This window comes from Amblyraja radiata, chromosome 4 (assembly GCF_010909765.2).
Source record: "Amblyraja radiata isolate CabotCenter1 chromosome 4, sAmbRad1.1.pri, whole genome shotgun sequence".
Taxonomy (NCBI): Eukaryota; Metazoa; Chordata; class Chondrichthyes; order Rajiformes; family Rajidae; genus Amblyraja; species Amblyraja radiata.
In genome coordinates this window covers 54,240,058-54,265,644 of record NC_045959.1, presented here as the reverse complement: position 1 = coordinate 54,265,644, position 25,587 = coordinate 54,240,058, and the positions used below count along the sequence as shown (strand labels likewise).

Sequence of the window (25,587 nt, the reverse complement as noted above, 5' to 3'; positions counted from 1 at the left end):
GGATTCTAAACCACAATTTAGGGTTCTATAAATTAGAAATTGCTTCTTTACTAGGGATGGACAGCTTCTCAGAATTATTCTACCATACAGGAGTTGCAGAATCATTGTCAACAATGCGTATGTATCTAAAACCCAACTTTCAATTCCTCTACCTTTCAACAGGTGCAATTACTGTATGAGCTGGCATACAGTATGACTAATGCATGGGAGAAAATACAGAAGAAAGGCATTTTGCGGCAGTCTCCCATGTACCCAGAGCCTTCCTTGGGACCGATGCCAGGGTCACCAGTACGAAGCAGTGTCAGTACAGCACCACCAGATGCCAGCACTTGTAGTCCTTCTGCTGACATTGGCACCACCACAGAGGTGAGTAAACTCTCCATTAAGAAGGAAAACTTGTTGTTTATATATGTATTTATAACCTGTATATGTCGTCACTTTCTCTTTCAGCTGCCTCAAATGTGAGAGTGGTACGCAGTTAAAATTTGATGATCGAGAGAAACTTGTGCATTTAAAAAAAAAGAAATGTCAAAGGCAAAACCACTCTGGCGCTGTCAAATTACTCTTGATTGATATGAAAGGCTATGGTAACTTGCAGGACTATGTTGTGGTCATATTTGCACATGGACTTCAAGTGCATGAAGAATTGGTATGCGTTAGTTACTAGATCTGTGCATGGTTCCTATATAAACAAACCAGGGATAATTGGTATACTTTTGAGGTTTTGCATATCATTACGTTTGCTCTTGTTTCACATTTTCATTAGATAATTTAGCCTTTAGAAGTTTTGAAAAGCATTGGTCTGCTTTTCACTAAATTCATGAGTCAAGTGGCTTTTAAAATTGACATTGGAAAAATTAGTGGAGAGAGAATGATGTTTCTGTGATTAGTTACAAACGTGAAGATACAAAGAGACGTCAAGGTAATAGAGACAAGAACAGTAACTGGTTAACAGTGGTAGAGTACCAATAAAACATTGATTGGAAAAAATAAAAATGTTGATTATATTTTTAAGTGGTGAAACATTGTGTGCAGTTCTGGTTGCCTCATTATAGGGAGGATGTGGAGGCTTTGGAGAGTGTGCAGAAGAGATTTACCTGTTTGCTCCTTGGATTAGAGCAGGGGTTCCCAACCTTTTTCGTCTCGTACCAAACACAGTCAGTCAATGAGAAAAAATATGTACAAATCCAGAATCAACAAATTTACCCCCTGGGTAGGCAAAGTTTACCCCCTGGGGCAATTCACCCCAGGTTGGGAACCCTTAGATTAGAGGGTATTAGCCATAAGACCTTTAGTTTAGTTTAGAGATACAGTGCGGAAACAGACCCTTTGACCCACCGAGTCCGTGCCGACCAGCGATCTTCGTACACTAGCACTATCCTTACATACGATGGACAATTTACAATTTTTACTGAAGCTAATTAACCTACAAAAATGTATGTCTTTGGAATGTGGGAGGAAATTGGAGCTCTTGGAGAAACCCCACGCGGAGAAATACCATTCAGACATCACCCAGTCAGAATCGAACCTAGATATCTGGCGCTGTAAGTAGCAATGTTACAAAATTTAGAGATTTAAAAAATCAAGCCTGCAATTTATCCCATCAGATGAAGCATAAAAAAGAAGTTTAATTTGACACCTAATTCACTTTCATATCTTCAGTATTAAAAAAGTTATAGCCATTTTCATACTCGGAAATTAGTATCTTGTTCCCTATTGCTTTTCCATTGACTTAACACAAAAGCTGTGATCGAGGACAGTCAAAAGCCCATAACATTCTTAAAAATTAAGAGAACTGAATGAAATTTTCAGTTATTATAGATTGAAGCATTCTGAAACAAATATAAAACATCTTACTTGGATGACCTGAAATTAAAGCCTATAATTAGTTAGTTACCTAATTGTAGCTAATTACAAAATTGACCGTTGTGACGGAAATAGTAATAAACACCCAGACTGCCTTGAAAATTCAAAAATGTGATATTCTCAAGATCAGAACTTTAATATTATTGTATTATATGCTGTAAGACCATAACAGATAGGTAAATAAATTACAATTTCCATCAATAGACCAAGTCTTTATGGAGAAGATCAGTTGCTAGCTGGTACATTGGCATATCATAATCAGTAGCATCATCATACTCCTCAGATTGTAACCAATAAGCAACTCTGTACACCTTGTTTTTCCTCAACTTTTCAATTTTGGCATTGTAAACTACAAGTTTTTGCTCTTCATACCACGCATGACATGCCTTTCTGCCCACTACTTTCCCATAGATTCAATTTCTTAAGAAAATTATAATTTTTTTAAATAGCCTAAGTATCCAAATAACAAACTAATCCCATTCACACAAGAATTCACAATATAACATGATTTTTAAATCTCACTGTCATGAATTTATATGCCAGATGGAAGGAATTTAATGTTTAATTCCCATAAATTAATCTAGAAACATCCGCTCTCAATATAATCAAAATTATTATTTTTTGCTCAATAAATGTGGCTAAAGCTGTTGTGTATATTTAGTATAAAAATATTGATTATGGATGGACAATAACACAAAATATAGACAATTTAGATGCTCTTATGACATGATTGTCCAAAAAAAAAGAGTATTTAAATCATCTTGCGAGTGGGTGATTCTGGAATGCGGTCGTTTGCAGTGAATTTGAATGCCAGATCGGCAGGTAATAATAATAATAATGGATGGGATTTATAAGCGCCTTTCTAATACTCAAGGCGCTTTACATCGCATTATTCATTCACTCCTCAGTCACACTCGGTGGTGGTAAGCTACTTCTGTAGCCACAGCTGCCTTGGGGCAGACTGACGGAAGCGTGGCTGCCATTCTGCGCCTACGGCCCCTCCGACCACCACCAATCACTCACACACATTCACACACAGGCAAAGGTGGGTGAAGTGTCTTGCCCAAGGACACAACGACAGTATGCACTCCAAGCGGGATTCGAACTGGCCACCTTCCGGTCGCCAGCCGAACACTTAGCCCATTGTGCCATCTGTCGTCCCAGGTAAGACACTGCCGATTCGTATGGGGCCCAAATAACATTTTCGCAATGTAAAATTAGATTAAAGCCACCCCATGAAGCAAGATTATATGTAAAATAGACGACTCACCCTTTGTTTTGTCCTATTATTATGATCCGTCATGTTGTAGGCGTTGAGGGCGTTCGAAGTCGCTTTTTATTTTAATCCAACTATTAAATTGTCCAGCGATTTATATTAAAAAAAATTTAAAAAAGGGAACGGAAGTCTGATCGATTTTTCTTCATCGACTAGCAACCCGAGGAAATGCCTCTCCGACACGCGATACAAACCTGCATTTTAATCCCCCCCCCTCCCCCAAAGGCGCCAAAACCACGCACACAGCCCGTGGCAGATCTGCAGCGCCGCTGAAGGTAGGATTTGTAACATCGCTACTGAAAGGCAGCAACTCTACTGCTGCGCCACCATGCCGCCCCAAGTTGGACGTTAGAGAAGTTGGACATTTTTGGGTTGTTTGCTCAGGAGCGTCAGAGGCCGAGGGGAGACCTGAGGTATATAAAATTCAATTTTGTTTTCAAATTTGTTGCTTTTAAATTTAAATTTGTTTTTCAATAAAACATTCTTGATCTAAAAGAAGTATATAAAATTATCAGAGGCATAGATGGGGTAGACAGCCAGAACCTTCTTTCCTCAGAGTGTAAATGACAAATACTAGAGGCCATGCGTTTAAAAGAAGAGGGATAAGTTTAAAGATGATATACAGGACAGGGGTTTTCACAGAGAGTGGTGCATGCCTGAAACACACTGCCAGGGATGGCGGAAGCAGATACAATGGTGGTACTGAAGAAGCTTTTAGATAGGCATGTGAGTAAGCTGGGAATAGAGGGATATCAATCACATGCAAGCAGAACAGATTAGTTTATTTTGGCATCATGTTCAGCACAGGCATCATGGATTGAAAGGATGGTTCCTTCACTGTACGCTCCTATATTCTAGATATTCTATGTTGATATTCAGACATATCTGGGTTTCCTTATACATGCCACTGAAAGTTAACATGCAGATACTGAAAGCAATTAGGAAGGCAATAGGGACATTGGACTTTAGTGCTTGAGGATTTGAATACAAGAGTAAAGACACCTTACCAAAATTATATACCACCACTCTGTGTGAAAGCAATTGCCCTTCACATCTCCTTTAAACTTTGCGCCTCTCGCGTTAAATGAATGCCCTATGGTCTTTGACATTCCACCCTGAACAAAAGGTTCTAACTATCTGCACTGACTATGCCACTCATATTTTTATCAGGTCTCCCCTCAGCCTCCGACGCTCCAGAGAAAACATCCAAGTTTATCCATTCTCACCGTATGGATAATACCTTCTAATCTTGGCAGCATTCTGGTAAACCTCATCTGCATCCTCTCCAAAGCCTCCACATTCCTCCTGTAAATGGGCAATCAGAACTGCGCACAATACCCCAAATGCGGCCTAACCTAAGCCGTATAAAGCTGCAACATGACTTCCCAACTCATAAACTGAAATGCCCCGATCGATGAAGGCAAGTATACCATGTTGCTTCATTACCACTCTAGCTCCCTGATTGTGTTCCCACTATCAGGGAGCTATGTACTCGGACTCCAAGATCCCTCTGTACATCAATGCTGTTGTGTTATTTTTGTTAAAAAAAAGGCAGTTGTTTTTACAGCTTTATTGTCATACTTAGCGCTGATATATTCCTTTCCGAGCTGATGACTTTACGCACATCGCAAGTTGGGAACTGCGCTGCATTTAGCTTCCTGAGTTATGAAAATGTGAAAGCAATGATCTGTATTGTAGCACACAGGGAGTGTTTAATCTTTTATACCACCCCTGAGTCTGAAAATATTATGTTGTGCAAGCTGTGACAGCCCACTCTATCTATTTACTCAAGTGCGAGTAGTCGTCAAACTGTTTGGTCCGCGGGGAGGCCAAGTGATTGACCGAGAATGCAAGAATGTTTTGCTAAAGGGGAAGTTTAAGAGTGCCAAAGTTATCATCCCTTGCCTCTGGGTAAGACGAGGGAAGCAAACCCTCTGGATGAATGTAGACAAATTTCTTTCAAGGAAAATAAACTCTTCATTCTCTTAGATTCATAAAAAGTTCTGCAGTGGATTTGAGTTTGTAAAAAATTTGGCAGAGCATGTTGTGAGAAAATGTTTGTCAGATTCTGTAATAGTCTTTACTTTTCCTTCAGTTTGGAACGGAAGAGGGAAGTTTAAAAAAAAGATTTACAAGATACGTTCCTGTCTTAAGACATCGTTAGCAAATGAGAGGCTGCATTTGGAGGATCTTTGAGTTTGCCAAGAGTTTTGTATTCTCATACAGAGAATGTGGGGTAGGATGCATTAGTTCCTATTAAAAAAAAATTACAGGAAACTGCTGAGATATGGGAGGATTAATAGTTTTTAATTGTTTTGAGACTGTTGACGGTGGATCAGTGATCCATGCAATTTAATGTCCTTGTAAAACATTGAACATAATCCTCTGCAGGGTTATTTCTCTCTGGATGTTACCTGAGCGAAATCGCGAATGTATTGCTCTGCTAATGCAGGTGGTGTACATGTCTAACATTCATTTCCCAATAGACCGCCTAGGCCATTTCAGAGGCAATTGAGAAACAACCACTGCTGTCTCTACCAACAAGACGTGGGTTGAGAATGCTTTGTATTGAAAGATAGAACTAGTTTTAATTTTTTTGAAGAGGATCTATCACTCTAATAGTCCCTCATAAAACCATCTCACAACATGCCTAAATAGGATTTCAACTTGTGTCTCCATCCGAAACATCGCTATCCATTCCCTCCACAGATGCTTCCACAATTACTCCAGCAGTTTGTGTTTTGCTCAAGATTTCAGCATCTGCAGTTCATTGTGCCTCAATAAAATACTCCTGTGCTCCTGGTGAGGCCTAAAGAGAACATTCAACTGAATGAGACATTCAGCACCCATAGTGAAGTTCTGGGCCTTACCATGAAATGATATCTTCTGCATTTTAGGGTGGTTACACATTTGAAGGTCTCAGGATATAATTATAGTGTCTTCAGCTCTACCATTGACTTTCAATGTTAATGCAATGTAATCTGGGGTAATAGTTCTATACTGTTCACTTTATCCATAGCTGCTTTAGACTTTAGAGATAAAGCACAGAAACAGGATCTCTAGCTCACCAAGTCCACGCCGACCATCGATCACCTCATACACTAGCATTATCCTACACACTGGGGCCAATTTTACAATTCTACTAAATCCATTTAACCTACAAACTTGTACGTCTTTGGAATGTGGGAGGAACCAAACTACTTGGAGAAAATTTAAGCGGTCACAGGGAGAATGTACAAACTCCTTGCAGGCAACACCCATAGACTGGATTGAATGGGCCTGTCCCACTTAGGCGATTTTTTAGGCGATTGCAGGAGACTATGCAGTCGCCACGTCGTCGCCACATATTCGTGGGTGGTTGCCGGGGAGTCGCCTTCATGGTCGTGAGGAGTTCCCGCATTCTGGGAATTAGTCGCGGCCTCATTATGGTCGCCGCAAATTTTTCAACTTGTTGAAAAATTAACGGCAACGAGAATGAAGCCGCCATGGAGAGTAGCGAGAATTCTCGTACCATAGGTGGGTCGCCAGGAGGTCAAAGGTTCTCGTAGGTTGGAGCCGGTGCTGACCGGTGAATTTCATTGGCTCATTGGGGAAAAAAAACGTAAGCAGTAGCTTTCAGAACCAAGGATAACCGACCGGTATTGTTAAATGTCCGCCGAGCTTCATAGTCGTGTATCTCTGGCTTCTTAAAAGTTGTCTAGCTTCTTAAAAGTTGTCTCCACTACTTCTCCCTCCTTCTCCGTCCATCTCCCTCCCTCTCTCCCCCCCTCCCCCCCCCCCCCCTCTTTTAAAGGACTTACCGTACACTGTGCTTCAGCTGTCTTAATTACTGCTCCTACCTTCTTGTTCATTGCTGTGTGTGATCTCTGGAATTCTCTGCCACAGAAGGTAGTTGAGGCCAGTTCATTGGCTATATTTAAGAGGGAGTTAGATGTGGCCCTTGTGGCTAAAGGGATCAGGGGGTATGGAGAGAAGGCAGGTACAGGATACTGAGTTGGATGATCAGCCATGATCATATTGAATGGCGGTGCAGGCTCGAAGGGCCGAATGGCCTACTCCTGCACCTATTTTCTATGTTTCTATGTGTCTGTATCACCTTGGCTTTGCACCGTGTGAATTTCAGACAGCGAACCCCCCCCCTCACTTGCCCTGTCCCCCGTCTGCGATGTGTTTGTCTGTGTTCCACTCTGATCGTCGTCGGCAGTCGCCTGAAAAACCACTAGGGGCGCCGTGCGATGGCAGCCTCAGCCTACAGTCTGTCTATTTTTCTATCTTTTATTGTTATTTTTAGTCTGTTTAAAAAAGTATGTTTTGGAGGTTTCTTAGTATTTCTATATGGGGAGGTGGGGAGGGTAAGGGGGAAACCGTTTCTCAGTCACTTCCTGTCGAGGATGCGACTATTCTCTGAGTCGCGTCCTCGCCCCGTCCCCTCGCGGCCTACCAACTGGATTGGTGTGCCGTTCCTGCCAGAGACCGACCAGACGTTCAATGGCGGCGCAGCACTGTATTAATCGCGGAGCAGGCGATGCCTTACCTGGGATCGCCGTTTGAAGCTTCGGAGTGTTGGGCCTGCTGCTTCAACATCGTGGAGCTGTGGTTTGTGGAGCTCCCAGCCGCGGGTGGCGCTGACTTCAACATAGCGGAGTCCTGGGATCCCTTTGCTGAGGGCCACCAGTGTGAATCTCCGCCCAGCTCGGCCTGTGGACTTCGGAAGCCGCGGTCTCCGGTAGGAAGTGGCCGATTCGGAAGTCCAAGCCGCTGAGAATGTTCTTCCGTTCCGACACTGGAGTTCCATCATCCCAGCGAGAGAGCCTGAACATCGGGCCGCCCGCAGTGGCGACTGCGGGGGGCTCGGGAGACCCAGACCACGGGTGAGCAACAAAGAGGAGGATGACTGAACTTTGGTGCCTTCCCTCACAGTGGGAAACTTTGATTCTGCAGTGTGGGGATTTTCATGTTAAAGTCTATCGTGTGTTGTGTTCTTCTTTATTCGTATGGCTGTATGGTAACCCAAATCTCACTCTACCAATTGGTGCATGTGACAACAAATGTAAACTTGAACTTGAACTTGACTTGAAATCGCCTAAATGAAATCGTCATCAGGCAGCAGCTCTACCACCGTGCTACCCATTTGAAATTCCTGGTTCACATATGAAAGTATGTATAGCCAGCTGCAGATTACTCTGAAACAAAACAAATAGATTCCTTCCTCTGACCTCACAATTTGCAACTCCTCAATCCTTTTTTCCACACCTATTTTAATCTCTGGCCTTTATCCAGCCATCTGCCTATCAAAAATCACCCTCACCTATGTTCACCTATTAACTGCCATGCTTTGTCCTGCCTCCCTCCTCTCCCACATTTCTTCCCCCCCCACCGCCCGCAAATCAGACTGAGGCGGTAGAGGGAGTCGGCAATGGTGGCAAACTCCGGTCAAGGGACGGTAGGAAGAACCATCTTGTCTTCCGTGCCTTAAAGGTCAGCTGCGGGCTCACCCCATCCGCCCCCCCCCCCTCCCCCTCCCCCCCCCCGGGCAAGAAGGTTGAAGGTGGACGGGCAAGTAGAAATTTTGCGGGACGACTGGATGGAGGCGACGGCTGCAACAGACCTTGATAGCCAGCTGCAGTTGGGACTGTGTAATGACGCCAAAACGTGGTGACTATTGCATATAGGCTCAATGGGCTGCTTCTATGCATTATGTACTTAACAAGGGATTGTACTTATGCATGGCAATAATCTTACTGAACTGTATGCAAATAAAGGATCTCACTGTACCTTGGTACACGTAATAATAAAGGAATCATTGAACCATTGTCCATTCCTCCAATTCAGTCATACGTATAACCTGTCTGATGCACCGTTCTCCCCCTCATCTTAAACATATGTCCTCTGTTTCTCGATTCCCCTACTCTGGGGAAAAAGACTTGATCTCTTCCTCACATGATTTTGTACACCTCTATAAGATCATCCCTCATCCTCCTGCGCTCAAAGGAATAGAGTTCTAGCCTGCTCAACGCCTCCGTATAGCTCAAGCCCTCGAGTCCTGGCAATATCCTCGTAAATCTTCTCTGCACCATTTCCAGCTTAACCTTGCATGAAAGTGAATTCTGAGGGAACAGCAGATATACGCATGTCTGTTTGTAATGTTGGCAGTCAGGAGAAGCTCCAGTGTAATGAAAATATTCTAGAAGCTGAAAAGGAAGTTGGGCCTTAAACCTAGGAGAACAGTTTAAATTTTTCCATATGTTCACTTTTATGTAATATGATTGCGGTGGTAGTCTTTGTGTGAAGTTAATTGCTGTTGGAAATCTTGAATGGAGAAGATTGATGACAGTTGTGGTCACACTGCAACCATCAAATATCGTTCCTTTGAAAGAAAAGTAGCACAAGGTTAATTAAGCCAGATTTAGTTTGCCTCATTTATAAATGCACCTATCTATGTAAACGCATACAGCCCCCAGGTACCTGCCATTCTCCGGGTCTTTTGTACATTGTCTATTTTTATTGGCTCTCCATGGGCATCCATTTAAAGATATATTTATTTTGAAAGAACACAGTTGTATTGGAATTACCTGCTTGAGACCTGTGGCTTCCTGACTGGTCTGTAAAATCAATCACATTGTCTTTCAGTAAGTAGCCCTGATTATAGTTCTGCCACATCAAATATCCTTTGGGGCAGAGTGTTGCCCACCCAGTTAATACATTTAGCATTTGAAATGCTGCTGTGGGTATCCGCTCCTGAGGTATTTGAAATAAAGTCCAGGTAATTATGTGTAAGAAGGGCCACACACAAACTGGAGGAACGGCACCTCATATTCCGCTTGTGTAGCTTACAACGTAAAGTTATGAACAACAATTTACCAATTTCAGGTAACACCCCATCTCCATGCCCTAATTCCCCCCCCCCCCCCCCCACTCTCGTTCTGTGACCCTCCTCCCCACTCCAGTGCGTGTCCATTGAGTTTAGTTTAGTTTCCAGATACAGTTACTTCAGCCCACCGAGTCCGTGCCTACCAGCAATCATTCCGTACACTAACACTACCCTGCACACATTGGGGACAATTCACAATTATACCAAGCCAATTAGCGTATATATCTTTTGAGTGTGGGAAGAAACCGGAGATCCCAGAGAAAACCCACACAAGTCATGGGGAGAACATACAAATTTTGTACAAACAAGCACCCGTAGTCAGGATCGAACATGGGTCTCTGGCCCTGCGGCAGTAACTCTACCGCTGTGCCACCGTGCCGCCCACCAACCCTGCCTCCCCCTGCACCCTACCACCTATATCCCTCCCTCTGTTTCACATGTCACTCCTCTTTGTTCTTAATCTCCTTTTGTATTCTTTTCATCTGCAGCCTTTGCCCATACATCTGCCAATCAAGCTCCACCTCTCTTGTATTCGCCTATCACTAGCTAGGCGCTTCAAGATGCTGCCTGTTCCGCAGAGTTACTCCAGCAATTTGTGCCTCTCTTTGGTATTATAGCATCTGCAGTATAGTTTCTTTGTTATTTCAACTTTAAAAGAGGCTTTCTTAGCGAAATGCTCAGAAAACAGAAGTTGCAGCCGGAGATGATTAAATACTCCAAGGGATGCCATGTAGATGAAGTATTGTGTTCATGGATTGGCAAAGGAGTTACTGTCTAATGGAGGTATTAATGAAGAATAATGAAATGGAGGATGTAGATGAATATTCCGGATATATTTCTTTCCCTTTGGGAAATGGAGAGTATCTCTATAACAATATGATCTGGAGATTTATGACTGGTTTGGCGTTCATGATAGCATAGATTGTATTGGAACTGTATTGAAAATAATGGGCTCAATAGACTTCCATACATCATTTTAATCTTCATATCTTTGTGTTTTACACTGTGTATTTTTGTATATTATATGTCTAATAATTTACTGCAAGTGTAATCTAGATACATTTTGAGTTTGAGTTTAGTTTATTGTCACGTGTACCGAGGTACAGTGAAAAGCTTTTGTCACGTGCTAACCAGTCAGCGGAAAGACAATACATGATTACAATCAAGCCATTCACAGTGTACGGATACATGATAAAGGGAATAATGTGAATAATATTTATTGCAAGATAAAGCCAGCAAAGCCTGATCAAAGATAGTCCAAAGGGCTCCAATGAGAAAGATAGTAATTCAGTTAATTCTGATCATTCTACACAACCAGGTAAGTAAGGACTAAACTATATAGAAATATAAAGAACTACAGATGCTGGTTTACACAACGGGATTAACTCAATGGGTCAAGCGGCTTCTCTGGAGTACATAGATAGGTGAAGTTCCGGGTTGGGACTCTTTAGACTGATATGTAGTCAGTTAAAGCATTAACATTCCACCTTTTTGGATCTTGGTACTAACCATCCCAGACTTTTAATTACTCTGGTAAATTGAAACAAAGCAAATGTGCACACAAGCAATGCAATGGCTATGCTTGTTTTCCTTGCACAAGAGGAGGCATTGGGGGGAACTGATAGTGAAAACATCCAAAAGGATGAGGGGCATCGATAAGGTAGATATGAGGAAACCATGCTCCAAAGCAGAGGTATGAAAAAAACTAAAGGCTATAGGTGTAGGGTAAACGGTAGGCAGTTAAGATGGGACCTGAGGAAGAACTACCTGAGTGAATACTGGAGACAAGAATTTCCACACCAATTGGTTGAACAATACTTGTCAAAGTATCGAGTGCTATGGTCCAGGTTAATGGGGTTAGTGCAGATAGGTCTTTTCGACGTGGACATGGTGTGCGATGTGTTTAGATTGGTTTTGAGGAGTATCAGTCATATGCTGCCTTCTAAAATGTAATTTGCTTTGTGCAAAGGGACAGAAATGTTCCGTAAGAGGTTTACATTTAAAATTATAAATGACTGCAATTGGACTCTTCGGTGGTGTCGGCAACATGCCGAGGTGTACATGCACACATTTCACACAATGGCCAACTAAATAGCAAATTTGTATACATAAAAAAAAAGTTCAGCTTCATTCAGTAAGTCTTTGTTTGTTTTTTTAGAGAGCAAGACACACTTACATTCTAGGCTTATTACAATTGGAAAAGTTATTGATCTGATTTAAGCCAAGAATTAAGCAGACTTTGGTGAATTTATGTTATTGACTTTAACAAAACATTGTCGGCAGCTGCTTTTTATTATACCTTGTCAGTTCTGATGATTGTTCATGAAAACTGTCTTGAATGTTGTGGCAGTTAGCTGTGATTTGTAAATTATGAATTAGATGAAGACTGCAAACATTGTTCTGCAAACTGTATTTTACAATGGAAAATTATAGTTGAGAGAATTGCCTTTCGCTCTTTTCACACAAAGGGTGGTGGATGTGTGGAACGAGCCTCCGGGAGAGGTAGTTGAGGCAGGGACTATCGCAACGTTCAAGAAACAATTAAGCGGGTACATGGATAGGACAGGTTTAGAGGGATATGGGTCAAATGCAGGCAAGTGGGACTAGTGTAGATGGGACTGGTTAGTGTGGGCAAGTTGGGGTGAAGGGCCTGTTTCTACACTGTTTGACTCGATGACTCTCCCCATATTTAGAACATAATACATGGAACATAAATTAGTACAACAGGGCAACATGTCTGCTGAACATGATGTCAAGATAAAGTAATCTCATCTGCCTGCACATGATCTATATCCCTTCATTCCCCGCATTTCCATGTGCCTATCTAAAAGCCTCTGAAATGACCCTATTGTATCTGCCTCCACCATCATTCTCGGAACAAAAGGTTGTGCCTTTCAAAAGAAAATGAGGAAGAATTTCTTTAGTCAGAGGGTGATGAATCTGTGTAGTTCATTGCCACGGACGGCTGTGGAGGCCAAGTCATTGGGTATTTTTAAAGTGGAAATTGACAGGTTCTTGATCAGTCAGGGTATCAAACGTTACGGGGAGAAGGCAGGAGAATGGGGTTGAGAGGGAAAGATGGATTAGCCATGATTGAATGGTGGAGTAGACTCAATGGGCTGAATGGCCTAATTCTGCTCCTATGACATGAAGTTATGAACCACCTCTGGCAGCGCATATCAGACACCCACCACTCTCTGTAAAAAAAAAAAACCTTTTCTTCACATCGTCTTTAAACTTTGCCCCTTTCACCTTAAAGCTATGCCCTCTAGTCTATCAATATAATCATTTCCAAAAGAATAATTCAAAAGATTATTGTGGGCATGAGTTTAAGATTCTGATACTTGTATTAACAATGATATTAGTTTAGCCTTTAAGTACAGCTGTGCAGCACGAGCGGCAGAATGGTGCAGCAGCAGAGTTGCTGCCTTATAGCACCAGAGACCCAGGTTCGATTCTGACTATGGGTGCTGTCTGTATGGAGTTTGTACGTTCTCCCTTTGACCGCGTGAGTTTTCTCAGGGTGCTCTGGTTATCTCCCACATTCCAAAGACGTGGAGCTTTGTAGATTAATTAGCTTCTGTAGGTCCCTAGAGTGTAGGATAGAACTAGTGGTGGTTACTGGTTGGTGCGAGCTCAGTGGGCCGAAGCACCTGTTTCCACACCGGTTCTCTAAACTAAACTAAACGTTTATTTACCTGATTGGTTATCCACTAGAGGGCAGTGGTAAAATCTGTGAGTCATATCACACTTCTTTAACTGCTGTTTGTTGACATATAAAAATATTGCTTTCACGTAGTAGCATTAAAGGTAACAGCAATTTTCAATAGTAAAGCTGTATTTAAAATGGTGTAGTCTTGATTGATGCAATTCTAAATCTCTTGTGTGATCTAAATATTTTAAAAGGTGATAAATGATTTATTTCTTTTTTCTTTTTAAACTTTTTAATTAATTTTTCAAAAACAAAAAATAGTGATAAACATAACAGTGATATTGATACATAGGGATCAGGATTACATTAACAACAAATGTAACCTAAATATAAATCCAGTGTCAAAATACACATTGGGTATAGACCTCCCGGTCTCTATGTAAATACAGATAAATGGTTAAAAGAGAACTTGTATATATAAAAACAAAAAGAGAAAAAGAGAAAAAAAAAGAGAAAATCAAAACCCCCTAAACTAAAATAAGCAATACAAAAGAAAACAGAATCTGGGCTGCAAAAAATTTCAACAATTTAGACCCGTTTGTCGTCAAATCCGTTCCACCGTATAAAGGTAAAAAATTATTATAACGGTTGGAGAGGGACCAATTTATATTGTGTGAAAGTATTGAATAAAGCTTCCCCAAGTCCTATCAAATTTAACCAAGGGTTCAACAATGTCACAATGTCACAATGTAATTTTTTCTAAATTTAAACACGATATCGTTTCGAAATACCAATGGCGTGTGGTAGGAGGATTAGAGTCTTTCCATTTAAATAAAATAGATCTTCTGGCAATTAATGTAGTAAAAGCAATCAACCGACGGGCTTAACGGGACAGATGAATAGAATCTAACATTGGTAGGCCAAAAATTGCAGTAATAGGATGAGGTTGTAAATCAATACCTAAAACTACAGAAATAGTATCAAAACATTTTTTCCTAAAGTGGGCAAGACCAAAACATACGAGTCAGCGAAGCCACTTCAGAATTACATCTGTCACAGGTAGGATTTATATGACCATAAAAACGAGCTAACTTATCTTTTGACGTATGTGCTCTGTGAACCACCTTAAATTGTATCAGAGCGTGTCTTGCACACATTGAAGAGGTATTGACTAATTGAAGGATCCTCTCCCATTTCTCGAAAGGTAAAGAAATTTGAAGTTCTCTTTCGCAATCATCCTTAATTTTATCAGATGCACCTACTTGTAATTTCAAAATCAACTCATAAATAGTCGTTATTAAACCTTTCTGATAAGGGTTCAAATGTAAAAAAAATTCTGAGATTTCAGTTTGATGTGATAACGGAAAAGTGGGTAAAGTAGCCTTCAAAAAATGTCTAATTTGTAAATATCTAAAAAAATGTGAATTAGGTAGATTATATTTATTGGAGTTGTTCAAAAGATATAAAACAACCGTCTAAAAACAAATCACGAAAAAATACTAATCCCTTCCTCTTCCATAACAGAAAGGCTTAATCAATACTAGAGGGTTGAAAGAAAAAATTAGATATGATAGGACTCGATAAGATAAAATCATTCAATCCAAAAAACTTACGAAATTGAAACCATATTTGGGTTAATCGTACATTTATTCAATCTCGTAATTGTAAAAGGTAACAAGGCCCCTAGGATAGAAGCCAATGATAACCCTTGCATAGAATCACGTTCAAGATTTATCCATCCTGGGCATTAGGTATCTTCTAAATCTTTTGTCCAAAATGTTAAATAACGAGCATTAACTGTCCAATAATAAAATTTAAGGCTCGGCAGTGCCAAACCACCATATTTTTTTTAATTTCTGTAAGTATTTATTACTTAGTCTGGGATTTTTATTGTGTCACATACATGATGAATTTTCTGAATCAATAATATCAAAAAAAGATTTAGAAATAAAAATAGGTATCATTTGAAAAATATATAAAAATTTAGGTAGAATAAACATTTTAATAGCACTGATTCAGCCGGTTAGGGATAAGGACATTGGTGACCATTTAGTAAACTGTTGTCTGACATGGTCAATTAAGGGCGTAAAATTCGCTTTAAATAGGTCCTTGTGTTTCTTGGTAATCTTAATACCTAAATAAGTAAAACAGTCGGTAGTCAATCTAAATGGAAACTGCCCATAATTCGAAATTTGATTGTTTAATGGAAAAAGCTCACTCTTACTAAGATTTAATTTATAACCAGAAAAACGACTAAATTGATTAAGTAAAGCTATTATTGCAGGAATAGATTTCTCTGGATTAGAAATATATAATAACAGATCATCTGCATAGAGAGATAGCGTGTACTCGGCTTGTACTCGCTAGAATTTAGAAGATTGAGGGGGGATCTTATAGAAACGTACAAAATTCTTAAGGGGTTGGACAGGCTAGATGCAGGAAGATTGTTCCCGATGTTGGGGAAGTCCAGAACAAGGGGTCACAGTTTAAGGATAAGGGGGAAATCTTTTAGGACCGAGATGAGGAAAACATTTTTCACACAGAGAATGGTGAATCTCTGGAATTCTCTGCCACAGAAGGTAGTTGAGGCCAGTTCATTGGCTATATTTAAGAGGGAGTTAGATGTGGCCCTTGTGGCTAAAGGGATCAGGGGGTATGGAGAGAAGGCAGGTACAGGATACTGAGTTGGATGATCAGCCATGATCATATTGAATGGCGGTGCAGGCTCGAAGGGCCGAATGGCCTACTCCTGCACCTATTTTCTATGTTTCTATGTCTTATTCCCACGGACAATACCAGAAATATTGGGGGATTCTCTAAGAGCAGTGGCCAAAGGTTCCAAAGCAATATCAAACAATAAAGGGCTTAAAGGACAGCCCTGTCTAGTACCTCGAAAGAGCCCAAAGAAAGGGGATCTCTGATTATTGGTAAGTACAGAAGCCTGAGGTATATGATATATCAGCTTGATCCAAGAGATACATTTTGGACCAATCTTACATTTTTCAAATGTATTGAATAAGTATTCCCATGCTACTCTATCAAATGCCTTCTCAGCATCAAGTGAAATGACACATTCTGGAGTTTTATTTGAAGCAGTATATACAATATTCATTAATTTCCTAAAGTTAAAGTATGAATAACGATTTTTAATAAAACTTGTCTGATCTTCAGAAATAATTTGCGGTAAAATGTTTTCCAATCTCATAGCTAATATTTTTGAAAGAATTTTAGAATCTACATTTAACAATGATATAGGTCTATAGTAGGATCTTTATGTTTTTTAAGAATTAAAGAGATAGATGCTTCATAAAAGAATTGTGGTAATTTATTCATTAAAATGGCTTCTTTAAAAACTTCGCATAGCCAGGGGGACAGTAAACTTGAGAAATACTTAAAGAATTCCACTGTATACCCGTCTAAGCCAGGAGCTTTACCAGAGTTCATCAAAAGGATTGCTTTCTGTATTTTTCCCTCCGTGATGGGTTCATCTAACAACAAAGACTCTTTACGTGATAGATTTGGCAAGTTCAGTTTCTTTAAAAACTCATGCATTATATTGGAATCAGTAGGAAATTCTGATTGATATAGGAAGGTATAAAATTCTTGAAAGGATTTATTAATTTCATCATGATCTACTGTCAGAGTACCATCTCGTTTACTAACTTTAGTAATCTGACGTTTGGCTCTCACAGCTTTCAATTGATTGGCAAGTAATTTGCCAGATTTATCACCATGTATATAAAATTGACTTTTGGTTTTAAGTAGTTGATTCTCAATCGGTGATACTAATAACAAATCATGTCTCATTTGAAGTTCAACTCTATTCTTATAAAGCTCTAAACTAAGAGCTTTTGAATATTTTTTATCAATTTCTTTAATCTCATCAGCCAATATACATATTTCATTTTTAATTTGTTTTTTCATCTCGCGGAGTATGAAATAATTTGTCCACGAATATATGCCTTAAAAGCATCCCAGACTACCCCATTCAATATTTCTTCAGTAGAATTTATTGAAAAGAAAAAGGCAATCTGATCTTTAATAAAATGAACAAAATTCAAATCTTGAAGCAAAGTACATTAACTCGTCATTGTTTAGCACTAGAATTGGAATCAGATAGTTTGATTGATAGTTTCAATGGTGCATGATCAGAGATGGCAATTGCACCATACTCACAGTGACCGATGAAACTAGCTGGGAGTCTATTATAAAGTAGTCAATCCTGGGGTAACTATGATATACATGAGAGAAAAAAGAAAATTCTTTATCATTTGGGTGCAAGAATCTCCAAACTTCTAACATTTCAGAATCAAGTAAAAAAGAATTAATAAAACTAACAGATTTATTTGGAAGTGCATGATTAGATGCAGATCTGTCCATCGGGGGATTCAAACAACAGTTAAAACTCCACCCATTATCAAAAGATGTTTGTTTAAATTAGGAAAGGATGCAACTAACTGTTTAAAAAACTCAGGGTAATCAATATTAGGTGCATAAACATTCATCATAACAACTTTTTGGTTATGAAGTAAACCAGTAATCATCAAAAATCTACCATATGGATCAGAAATTGTTTCATAATGAACAAACGAGATTGAGGAGTCTGTGAATATGAATGGAATTGCTGTCCTCTCCAAACGTTAAAAAAAACGTTGATTATCCTCCTTCCTCACATGAGTTTCCTGAACAAAGATAATCTGAGCATTTAGTCTACGAAAATCTATAAAGATTTTTTTCCTCTTAATGGGATGGTTCAAACCATTAGCATTCCATAAGATAAAATTAATAACTTTATCCATATTGCTTGTAAAAATCATGTGGAATGTAAAGGGTTAATTTCGTAGACCACAGTAATTCATGAGACTGGAAGGAAAAGAATCTAAGGCGGAACCGGAGGTTACGACATTTCAAACATTTTTGTAGTTCTAATACAGCCCAGATAGATAAAACTAAACTAAAAGCACGTCCCAACCCCCACCAACGCAAAGCACAAAACTGACCAGTAGGCCGTCAGTACGCTACCTAACCTCTCCCCTAGCCCCGTCTTTCTAGCAACAGCTCCATAAGTAGAGGAAAAGTATATTTACCACTCAGTAGTCAAAACAAATTAATATCATGGTTAGAAAATACATGCAAGCTGTGAAAAACAAGGACTGCTCCGAATTTGTTTTTCCAAAGAATGAAGAGAAAAACCTTCGGAAGACATTTTGAAAATGGAAAATCTAACAAAATAAGATCCAAAACAGTCGTAATGTTATTCAAAAAATCAGTTACCGAAATAAATTCTTACTTATTCTAAAAAACCCAAAAGCGGGTCATTAAAAATAAAAAACAATATCTTAAAAATCTTAAAAGTTAAAGTATAATCCCATCATATTAATATTCCAAAAAATAACAATATCTTAGAGAACTTAAAAGTTAAGGTATGATAACATCATGTTAATGTTCCGAAAAATAATTAAAAATAACTCGTTATTTTTACTAACAACGTTAGTACCTCCATCTATGTAAAGCGCTTTGGTCAACGAGAGTTGTTTTTTAAATGTGCTCTCGAAATAAAAGTGACTTGACTTGAACTCATCAGGTTAAATTCTTAATCATTTACAAAATCAAACAATAAAAAAAAAGGATAACTATAGTAGTAAGAGAAAGAGGAATCTAAAATCTAAAATCGTAATAAACATCCAAGAATGAGAAAGCATTATGTTGTCAAATTAGGAGTAAGAGATCTCGGATTGTAACTCAACCGGCTCTCAGCAGTTCCTCGTCGCAGCTGGGGGGGGGGGGGGGTGACATAGTGAACACTGTCCACCCCCAGTCATAGCGATGCCAGCAGCAATGTCTAAACGAATCAATAAACTATAAGTTGAAGGGATACTGGCAGAGAAAACAATATAAAGTTTATACAGGATCTTGATAAACCTCCGGAAAGCAGGAAGCATCTTGCGGGTTGTTGAAGACTGAATGTTACCATCAGGGAGTTGTATTCGGAATCTGGCTGGATAGGGCAGGGCAGGGCATATCTGCTTCTTAAATAACTCAGACATTACCTTATAGAAAGGCAGTCTTAGTCCCATAAGTTCGCGGCTGTAGTCAGGTAAAATACGAAACTTGCAGTCTTCGAATTCGATCATGCCCGATCTTCTTGCTGATTGGAGGGTATTTTCCTTCATCTGCGAAAAGTGGAACCGAACAATCAAATGTCTCGGTTTGTCTCCGGGACCGGGTTTTTTCCCAACCCAGTGTGCACTATCCAAAATCGGCAGATCTCCAAACTGCTTGGCGCCGAAAATCTCCTTTAGCATTCTAGAAACATATTTAATAGCATTGTCACCTTCCCGACCTTCAGGCAAACCAACAATTTGCAGATTCTGCGGACGGCTTCTATTTTCCAAGTCCATATTTTTAATCTTGTACTGTTCGAGTGCATGGAAATTCTCGGTCATTTTCCGTTCCAATGCAGCAATCTTCGCATCTCTTTCCTGACCCAGGGCTAGCAAAGTAGCAATTTGTTCCTTCTGTTCATGACACTCAGTTTAGACAATAGACAATAGGTGCAGGAGTAGGCCATTCGGCCTTTCGAGCCAGCACCGCCATTCAATGTGATCATGACTGATCATCCCCAATCAGTACCCCGTTCCTGCCTTCTTCCCATATCCCCTGACTCCGCTATTTTTAAGAGCCCTATCTAGCTCTCTCTTGAAAGCATCCATAGAACCTGCCTCCACCTGAGGCAGAGAATTCCACAGACTCACCACTCTCTGTGAGAAAAAGTGTTTCCTTGTCTCCGTTCTAAATGGCTTACTCCTTGTTCTTAAACTGTGGACCCTGGTTCTGGTCTCCCCCAACATCGGGAACATGTTTCCTGCCTCTAGCGTGTCCAAGCCCTTAACAGTGTTATATGTTTCAATGAGATACCCTCTCATCCTTCTAAACTCCAGAGTGTACAAGCCCAGCTGCTCCATTCTCTCAGCATATGACAGTCCCGCCATCCTGGGAATTAACCTTGTAAACCTACACTGCACTCACTCAATAGCAAGAATGTCCTTCCTCAAATTAGGGGACTAAAACTGTACACAATACTCCAGGTGTGGTCTCACTAGGGCTCTGTACAACTGCAGAAGTACCTCTTTGCTCCTATATTTGATTCCTCTTGTTATAAAGGCCAACATGCCATTCGCTTTCTTCACTGCCTGCTGTACCTGCATGCTTACTTTCATAGACTGATGTACAAGGACCCCCAGATCCCGTTGTACTTCCCCTTTTCCCAACCTGACGCCACTTATGCCCCTGTCCCACTTAGGAAACCTGAGCAGAAACCTCTGGAGACTTTATGCCCCATACAAGGTTTCCGTGTGGTTCCCGGAGGTTTCCTGGAGGTTTTTGTCAGTCTCCCTAATGGTCGAAAGTGGTTTCCACTTCTTCTATTTTTCCGGCGATTATTTCAAAAAATTCAAATCGGTAATTTTTTAGTTGAAGCCGGTTGCGATGCTAGTTGAAGGTGGTTGCCGGCGATTGCAGGTAGTGAACCTTCGACTACCTGCAACCTCCGGCAACCACCTTCAACTACCAGCAACCTCCGGCAACCTCCTTCAACTAGCATCGCAACCGGCTTAGACTAAAAAATTACCGATTTTTAAAACGGCGACCTATTTTTAGTCGTGGCCGGTTTTGAATTTTTTGAAATAATCGCTGGAACATAGAAGAAGCGGAAACCTCTTTCGACCATTAGGGAGACTGAAAAAAACCTCCAGGAACCGCACGGAAATCTTGGGTGGGGCGCAAAGTCTCCAGAGGTTTCCGTTCAGGTTTCCTAAGTGGGACAGGGGCATTAGATAGTAATCTGCCTTCCTGTTTTTGCTACCAAAGTGGATAACCTCACATTTATCCGCATTAAACTTCATCTGCCATGCATCTGCCCACTCCCCCAACCTGTCCAAGTCACCCTGCATTCTCATAGCATCCTCCTCACAGTTCACATTGCCACCCAGCTTTGTGTCATCTGCAAATTTGCTAATGTTACTTTGAATCCCTTCATCCAAATCATTGATGTATATTGTAAATAGCTGCGGTCCCAGCACCGAGCCTTGAGGTACCCCACTAGTCACTGCCTGCCATTCTGAAAGAGACCCGTTAATCCCTACTCTTTGTTTCCTGTCTGCCAACCACTTCTCTATCCATGTCAGCACTCTACCCCCAATACCATGTGCCCTAATTTTGCCCACTAATCTCCTATGTGGGATCTTATCAAATACTTTCTGAAAGTCCAGGTACACTACATCCACTGGCTCTCCCTTGTCCATTATCCTAGTTACAGCCTCAAAAAATTCCAGAAGATTGGTCAAGCATGATTTTGCCGTCGTAAATCCATGCTGACTCGGACCGATCCTGTTACTGCTATCCAAATGTGCGGCTATCTCATCTTTTATAATTGACTCCAGCATCTTCCCCATCACCGATGTCAGGCTAACTGATCTATAATTCCCCGTTTTCTCTCGCCCACCTTTCTTAAAAAGTGGGATAACATTAGCAATCCTCCAATCCACAGGAACTGATGCTGAGTCTATAGAACATTGGAAAATTATCACCAATGCATCCACGATTTCTAGAGCCACTTCCTCACGTACCCTGGGATGCAGACTATCAGACCCTGGGGATTTATCAGCCTTCAATCCCATCAGTCTATCCAACACCATTTCCTGCCTAATGTGGATTTCCTTCAGTTCCTCCGTCACCCCAGATCCTATGGCCACTACTATATCAGGAAGCTTGTTTTCAAAACCAGTAAAAGGAGAGTGTGCATATTATAAAATAATGATAACTCTAATTAGTTTGTCCAGCAGCAAATTAATTAATACTTGGGTAGGAAGGAACTGCAGATGCTGATTTAAACCAGAGCTTGTTTCCAACTTCTTCCAGCTTGTTTCCAACTTCTTTCATCATTGCTTCCAAGCCGCAGAATCTTTTATCCAGTTTATCACTAATTTTCACTATTGCTTCTAAAGTACTGGGATCAGATGCCATGCCTTCACCACGATCTTTTCTTGGAGAACCTTTCTTTCCTCTTGTCTCCATCCTTTGTTTGGTTGAAATGTATAAAAGTGTTATCAACACTTTTAAAAAGAGTTATTCCGTGTCTTGAAATCAAATAATATTGAAAGTGTGGTAAGAAAGGGTTAAAAGTTAGGGAGCAAGCAATATGCAACCTTACTACATGCTGCCACTAGAGAGACTGCTGATAAATGATTTCTGCATGGCAAGTATTTATTATCCATGTCCATTATCTCTTAAACATCTTTTGATTTGATTGTAGAGCATTCGGTGAAGCGAAAGAGGAAATTTAAATCGTAAATCTACTCTAAAGAATATCCATATCTGGGAAATGGAGGAATTTCTCATATTCATATTAACACAGGAACAGTAGATATAGAAACTCAAAGATGAAATACTGTCCCCCTTATTGAAAAAAATCTGGGTATTTGAGCATAATGAATCATTGGATCATGTTCCAAGACAGGAAACCCATCAATATAGATTTTAATATCTATTCTAAATGTTATCTGGATCTTCTTTATCTAGCTGGTTTGTCGAGATTCGAAGAATTTACTGGATTTTGCTTAATCTTAGGTTCAACAATATCTTTTTCCTCAAAACCAGTAAAAGGAGAGAGTGCATATCATAAAATCATGAAAACTCTAATTAGTTTGTCCAGCAGAAATTTAATTAATACTTGGGTAGGAAGGAACTGCAGATGCTGATATAAATCAGAGATAGACACAAAAAGCTGGAGTAACTCAGCCGGACAGGCAGCATCTCTGGAGAGAAGAAATGGGTGACTTTCCGGGTCGAGACCCTTCTTCAGACTGGTTAAGTATAAGGGAAACGAGAGATATAGACAATGATGCAGAGAGATAAAGAACAAGGAATGAAAGATATGCTAAAAAATAACGATGATAAAGGAACCAGGTAATTGTTAATTGTTTGTTGGGTGAAAACGAGAAGCTAGTGCGACTTGGTTGGGGGAGGGATAGAGAGAAAGGGGGAATGCCTGGGCTGCCTGAAGTTAGAGAAATCAATATACATACCACTGGGCTGTAAGCTGCCCAAGCAAATATGAGATGCTGTTCCTCCAATTTGTGTTTAGCCTCACTCTGACAATGGAGGAGACAGAGGACAGAAAGGTTTGTGTGGGGATGGGAAGGAGCCGTTTAGCAATCGGGAGATCAGGTAGGTGCAGGCAGACTGAGAGAAGGTGTTCAGCGAAACGACCGCCCAGTCTGCATTTGGTCTTGCCGATGTGTAAGAGTCCATATCTGGAACGACGGATACAGTAGATGAGGTTGGAGGAGGTGCAAGTGAACCTCTGCCTAACCTGAAAGGACAGTCGGGGTTCCTGGACAGAGTTGAGGGAGGAGGTATTGGGACAGGTGTTGCATCTTCTGCGGTTGCAGGGGAAGGTACCTGGGGAGGGGGTGGTTTGGGTGGGAAGGGAATTAATACTTGGGGATGAATCACAAGCATTTTCCATAAACTATTTCAAATTTATTTAGTTTAGTTTAGAGATGCAGCATGGCAGCAGGCCCTTCGGCCCACCGGGTCCACGCTAATCAATGGTCACTCATACCCTAGCTCTATCCGACGCACTAGGGACAATTTACAGAGACCAATTAACCTACAATCCTACATGTTTTTGGAATGTGGGAGGAAACTGGACCACCCGGAGGAAATCCACACGGGAGCACATACAAACTCCGTACCGACAGCACCCGTAGTCAAGATCGAACCCGTGTCTCAGGTGATGTAGGCAGCAACTCTACCACTGTGCCATCCCAATTAGATTGGTGTTTGAATAAAAACAACGATCTATGAAACTGTGCGGTAATTGTGATTATTAAAGTTGCAGCTTACTTGTGCAATACTATCGTAGTTAGCGCAAACTAAACAGAGCCCGACAAGCATTTTCCTAAAAGAAACTCAGTTTAAACCGTCAGTGACCCATTTAATTTAGTAATCACGTGTCACTGTCGGATTAGAAAGAAAATTATTTTTACTTTGCCTCTGTGGAAGAGCTGGGCATAGCAATCGCTATGTGTGAGGCCATAGATCCCAATGCCTTAATTAAAAATGATTTTATTTGTAATATATTTTCTCATGGAAAGTTTACCAAACATCGATTGTTCTTTGCGCAAACTCTATTTTCATTTTCCTTCCCTTGCTCCCAATTTTTTTTGATCTGTCTGCTGGACTGGAAGTTGATACTTGCAGGTTGCTAGATATTACTTTATGGTTCTGTTCAGGCTCAAATTCTGACTAACTTTTACATCATAATCAGCATATAAATCTTGTAAGATATACACAGTCGTGCTTGGTGTGTGAATGTTAATGGTACCATAGCCAGTTGGTGTGTGGAAGAGGTCCTTCATTTGAGGAGCGATTTGTTTCGAAACAGACATTAAGTTTTAGTTTCAGCTCATTTTTCTTTGGTGCAGATTATGGAAAAAAAAACAATAACAGCATCTTACGAAATTTTGATTGGATGTTTTGACGTCTTATGAAAATAAATTTTCTGAAAGACTAGTTGATTGTTTCTTATGTAAGACAGTTCAAAGCAGCTCGGTCGAACTTCTGTTTATAATCATGGAAACATTGTCAGGTAGGGAACTGCTTTCTTGCACCAGTGTAACAAATCTTGGAAAATAAGCCTTCACTATCGTGGCAGTCTTGTTCACATGCACATGTTTGTTAAAGCTGGTTAAGCCACCGTTGATCACACAGCAAGAACCACAGAAGTAAAGTCTCTAAGCTTGCCATTGCTATAGCAGGTCATCAATAATCAGTGAACGTCACTGAGATGCTTCCTTTAACACGAGCATTTAAGGGAAATCTATTTCAAAAATCTCAGGATTAAAGGAACAAATGTAA

The 25,587-nt window shown here is 40.3% G+C and overlaps 1 protein-coding gene across 6 annotated transcripts in view; it reads left to right on the top strand.

The window, feature by feature from the left end:
* vps13b (vacuolar protein sorting 13 homolog B) overlaps window positions 1–25,587 on the top strand; it is an 806,769-nt gene that overhangs the window by 504,542 nt on the left and 276,640 nt on the right. For all 6 annotated transcript variants that reach the window (XM_033019455.1, XM_033019454.1, XM_033019453.1 and 3 more), the window contains exon 25: window positions 163–366. In XM_033019455.1, the coding sequence (XP_032875346.1) occupies window positions 163–366 (204 nt within the window). The remainder of the gene's footprint in view (window positions 1–162; window positions 367–25,587) is intronic.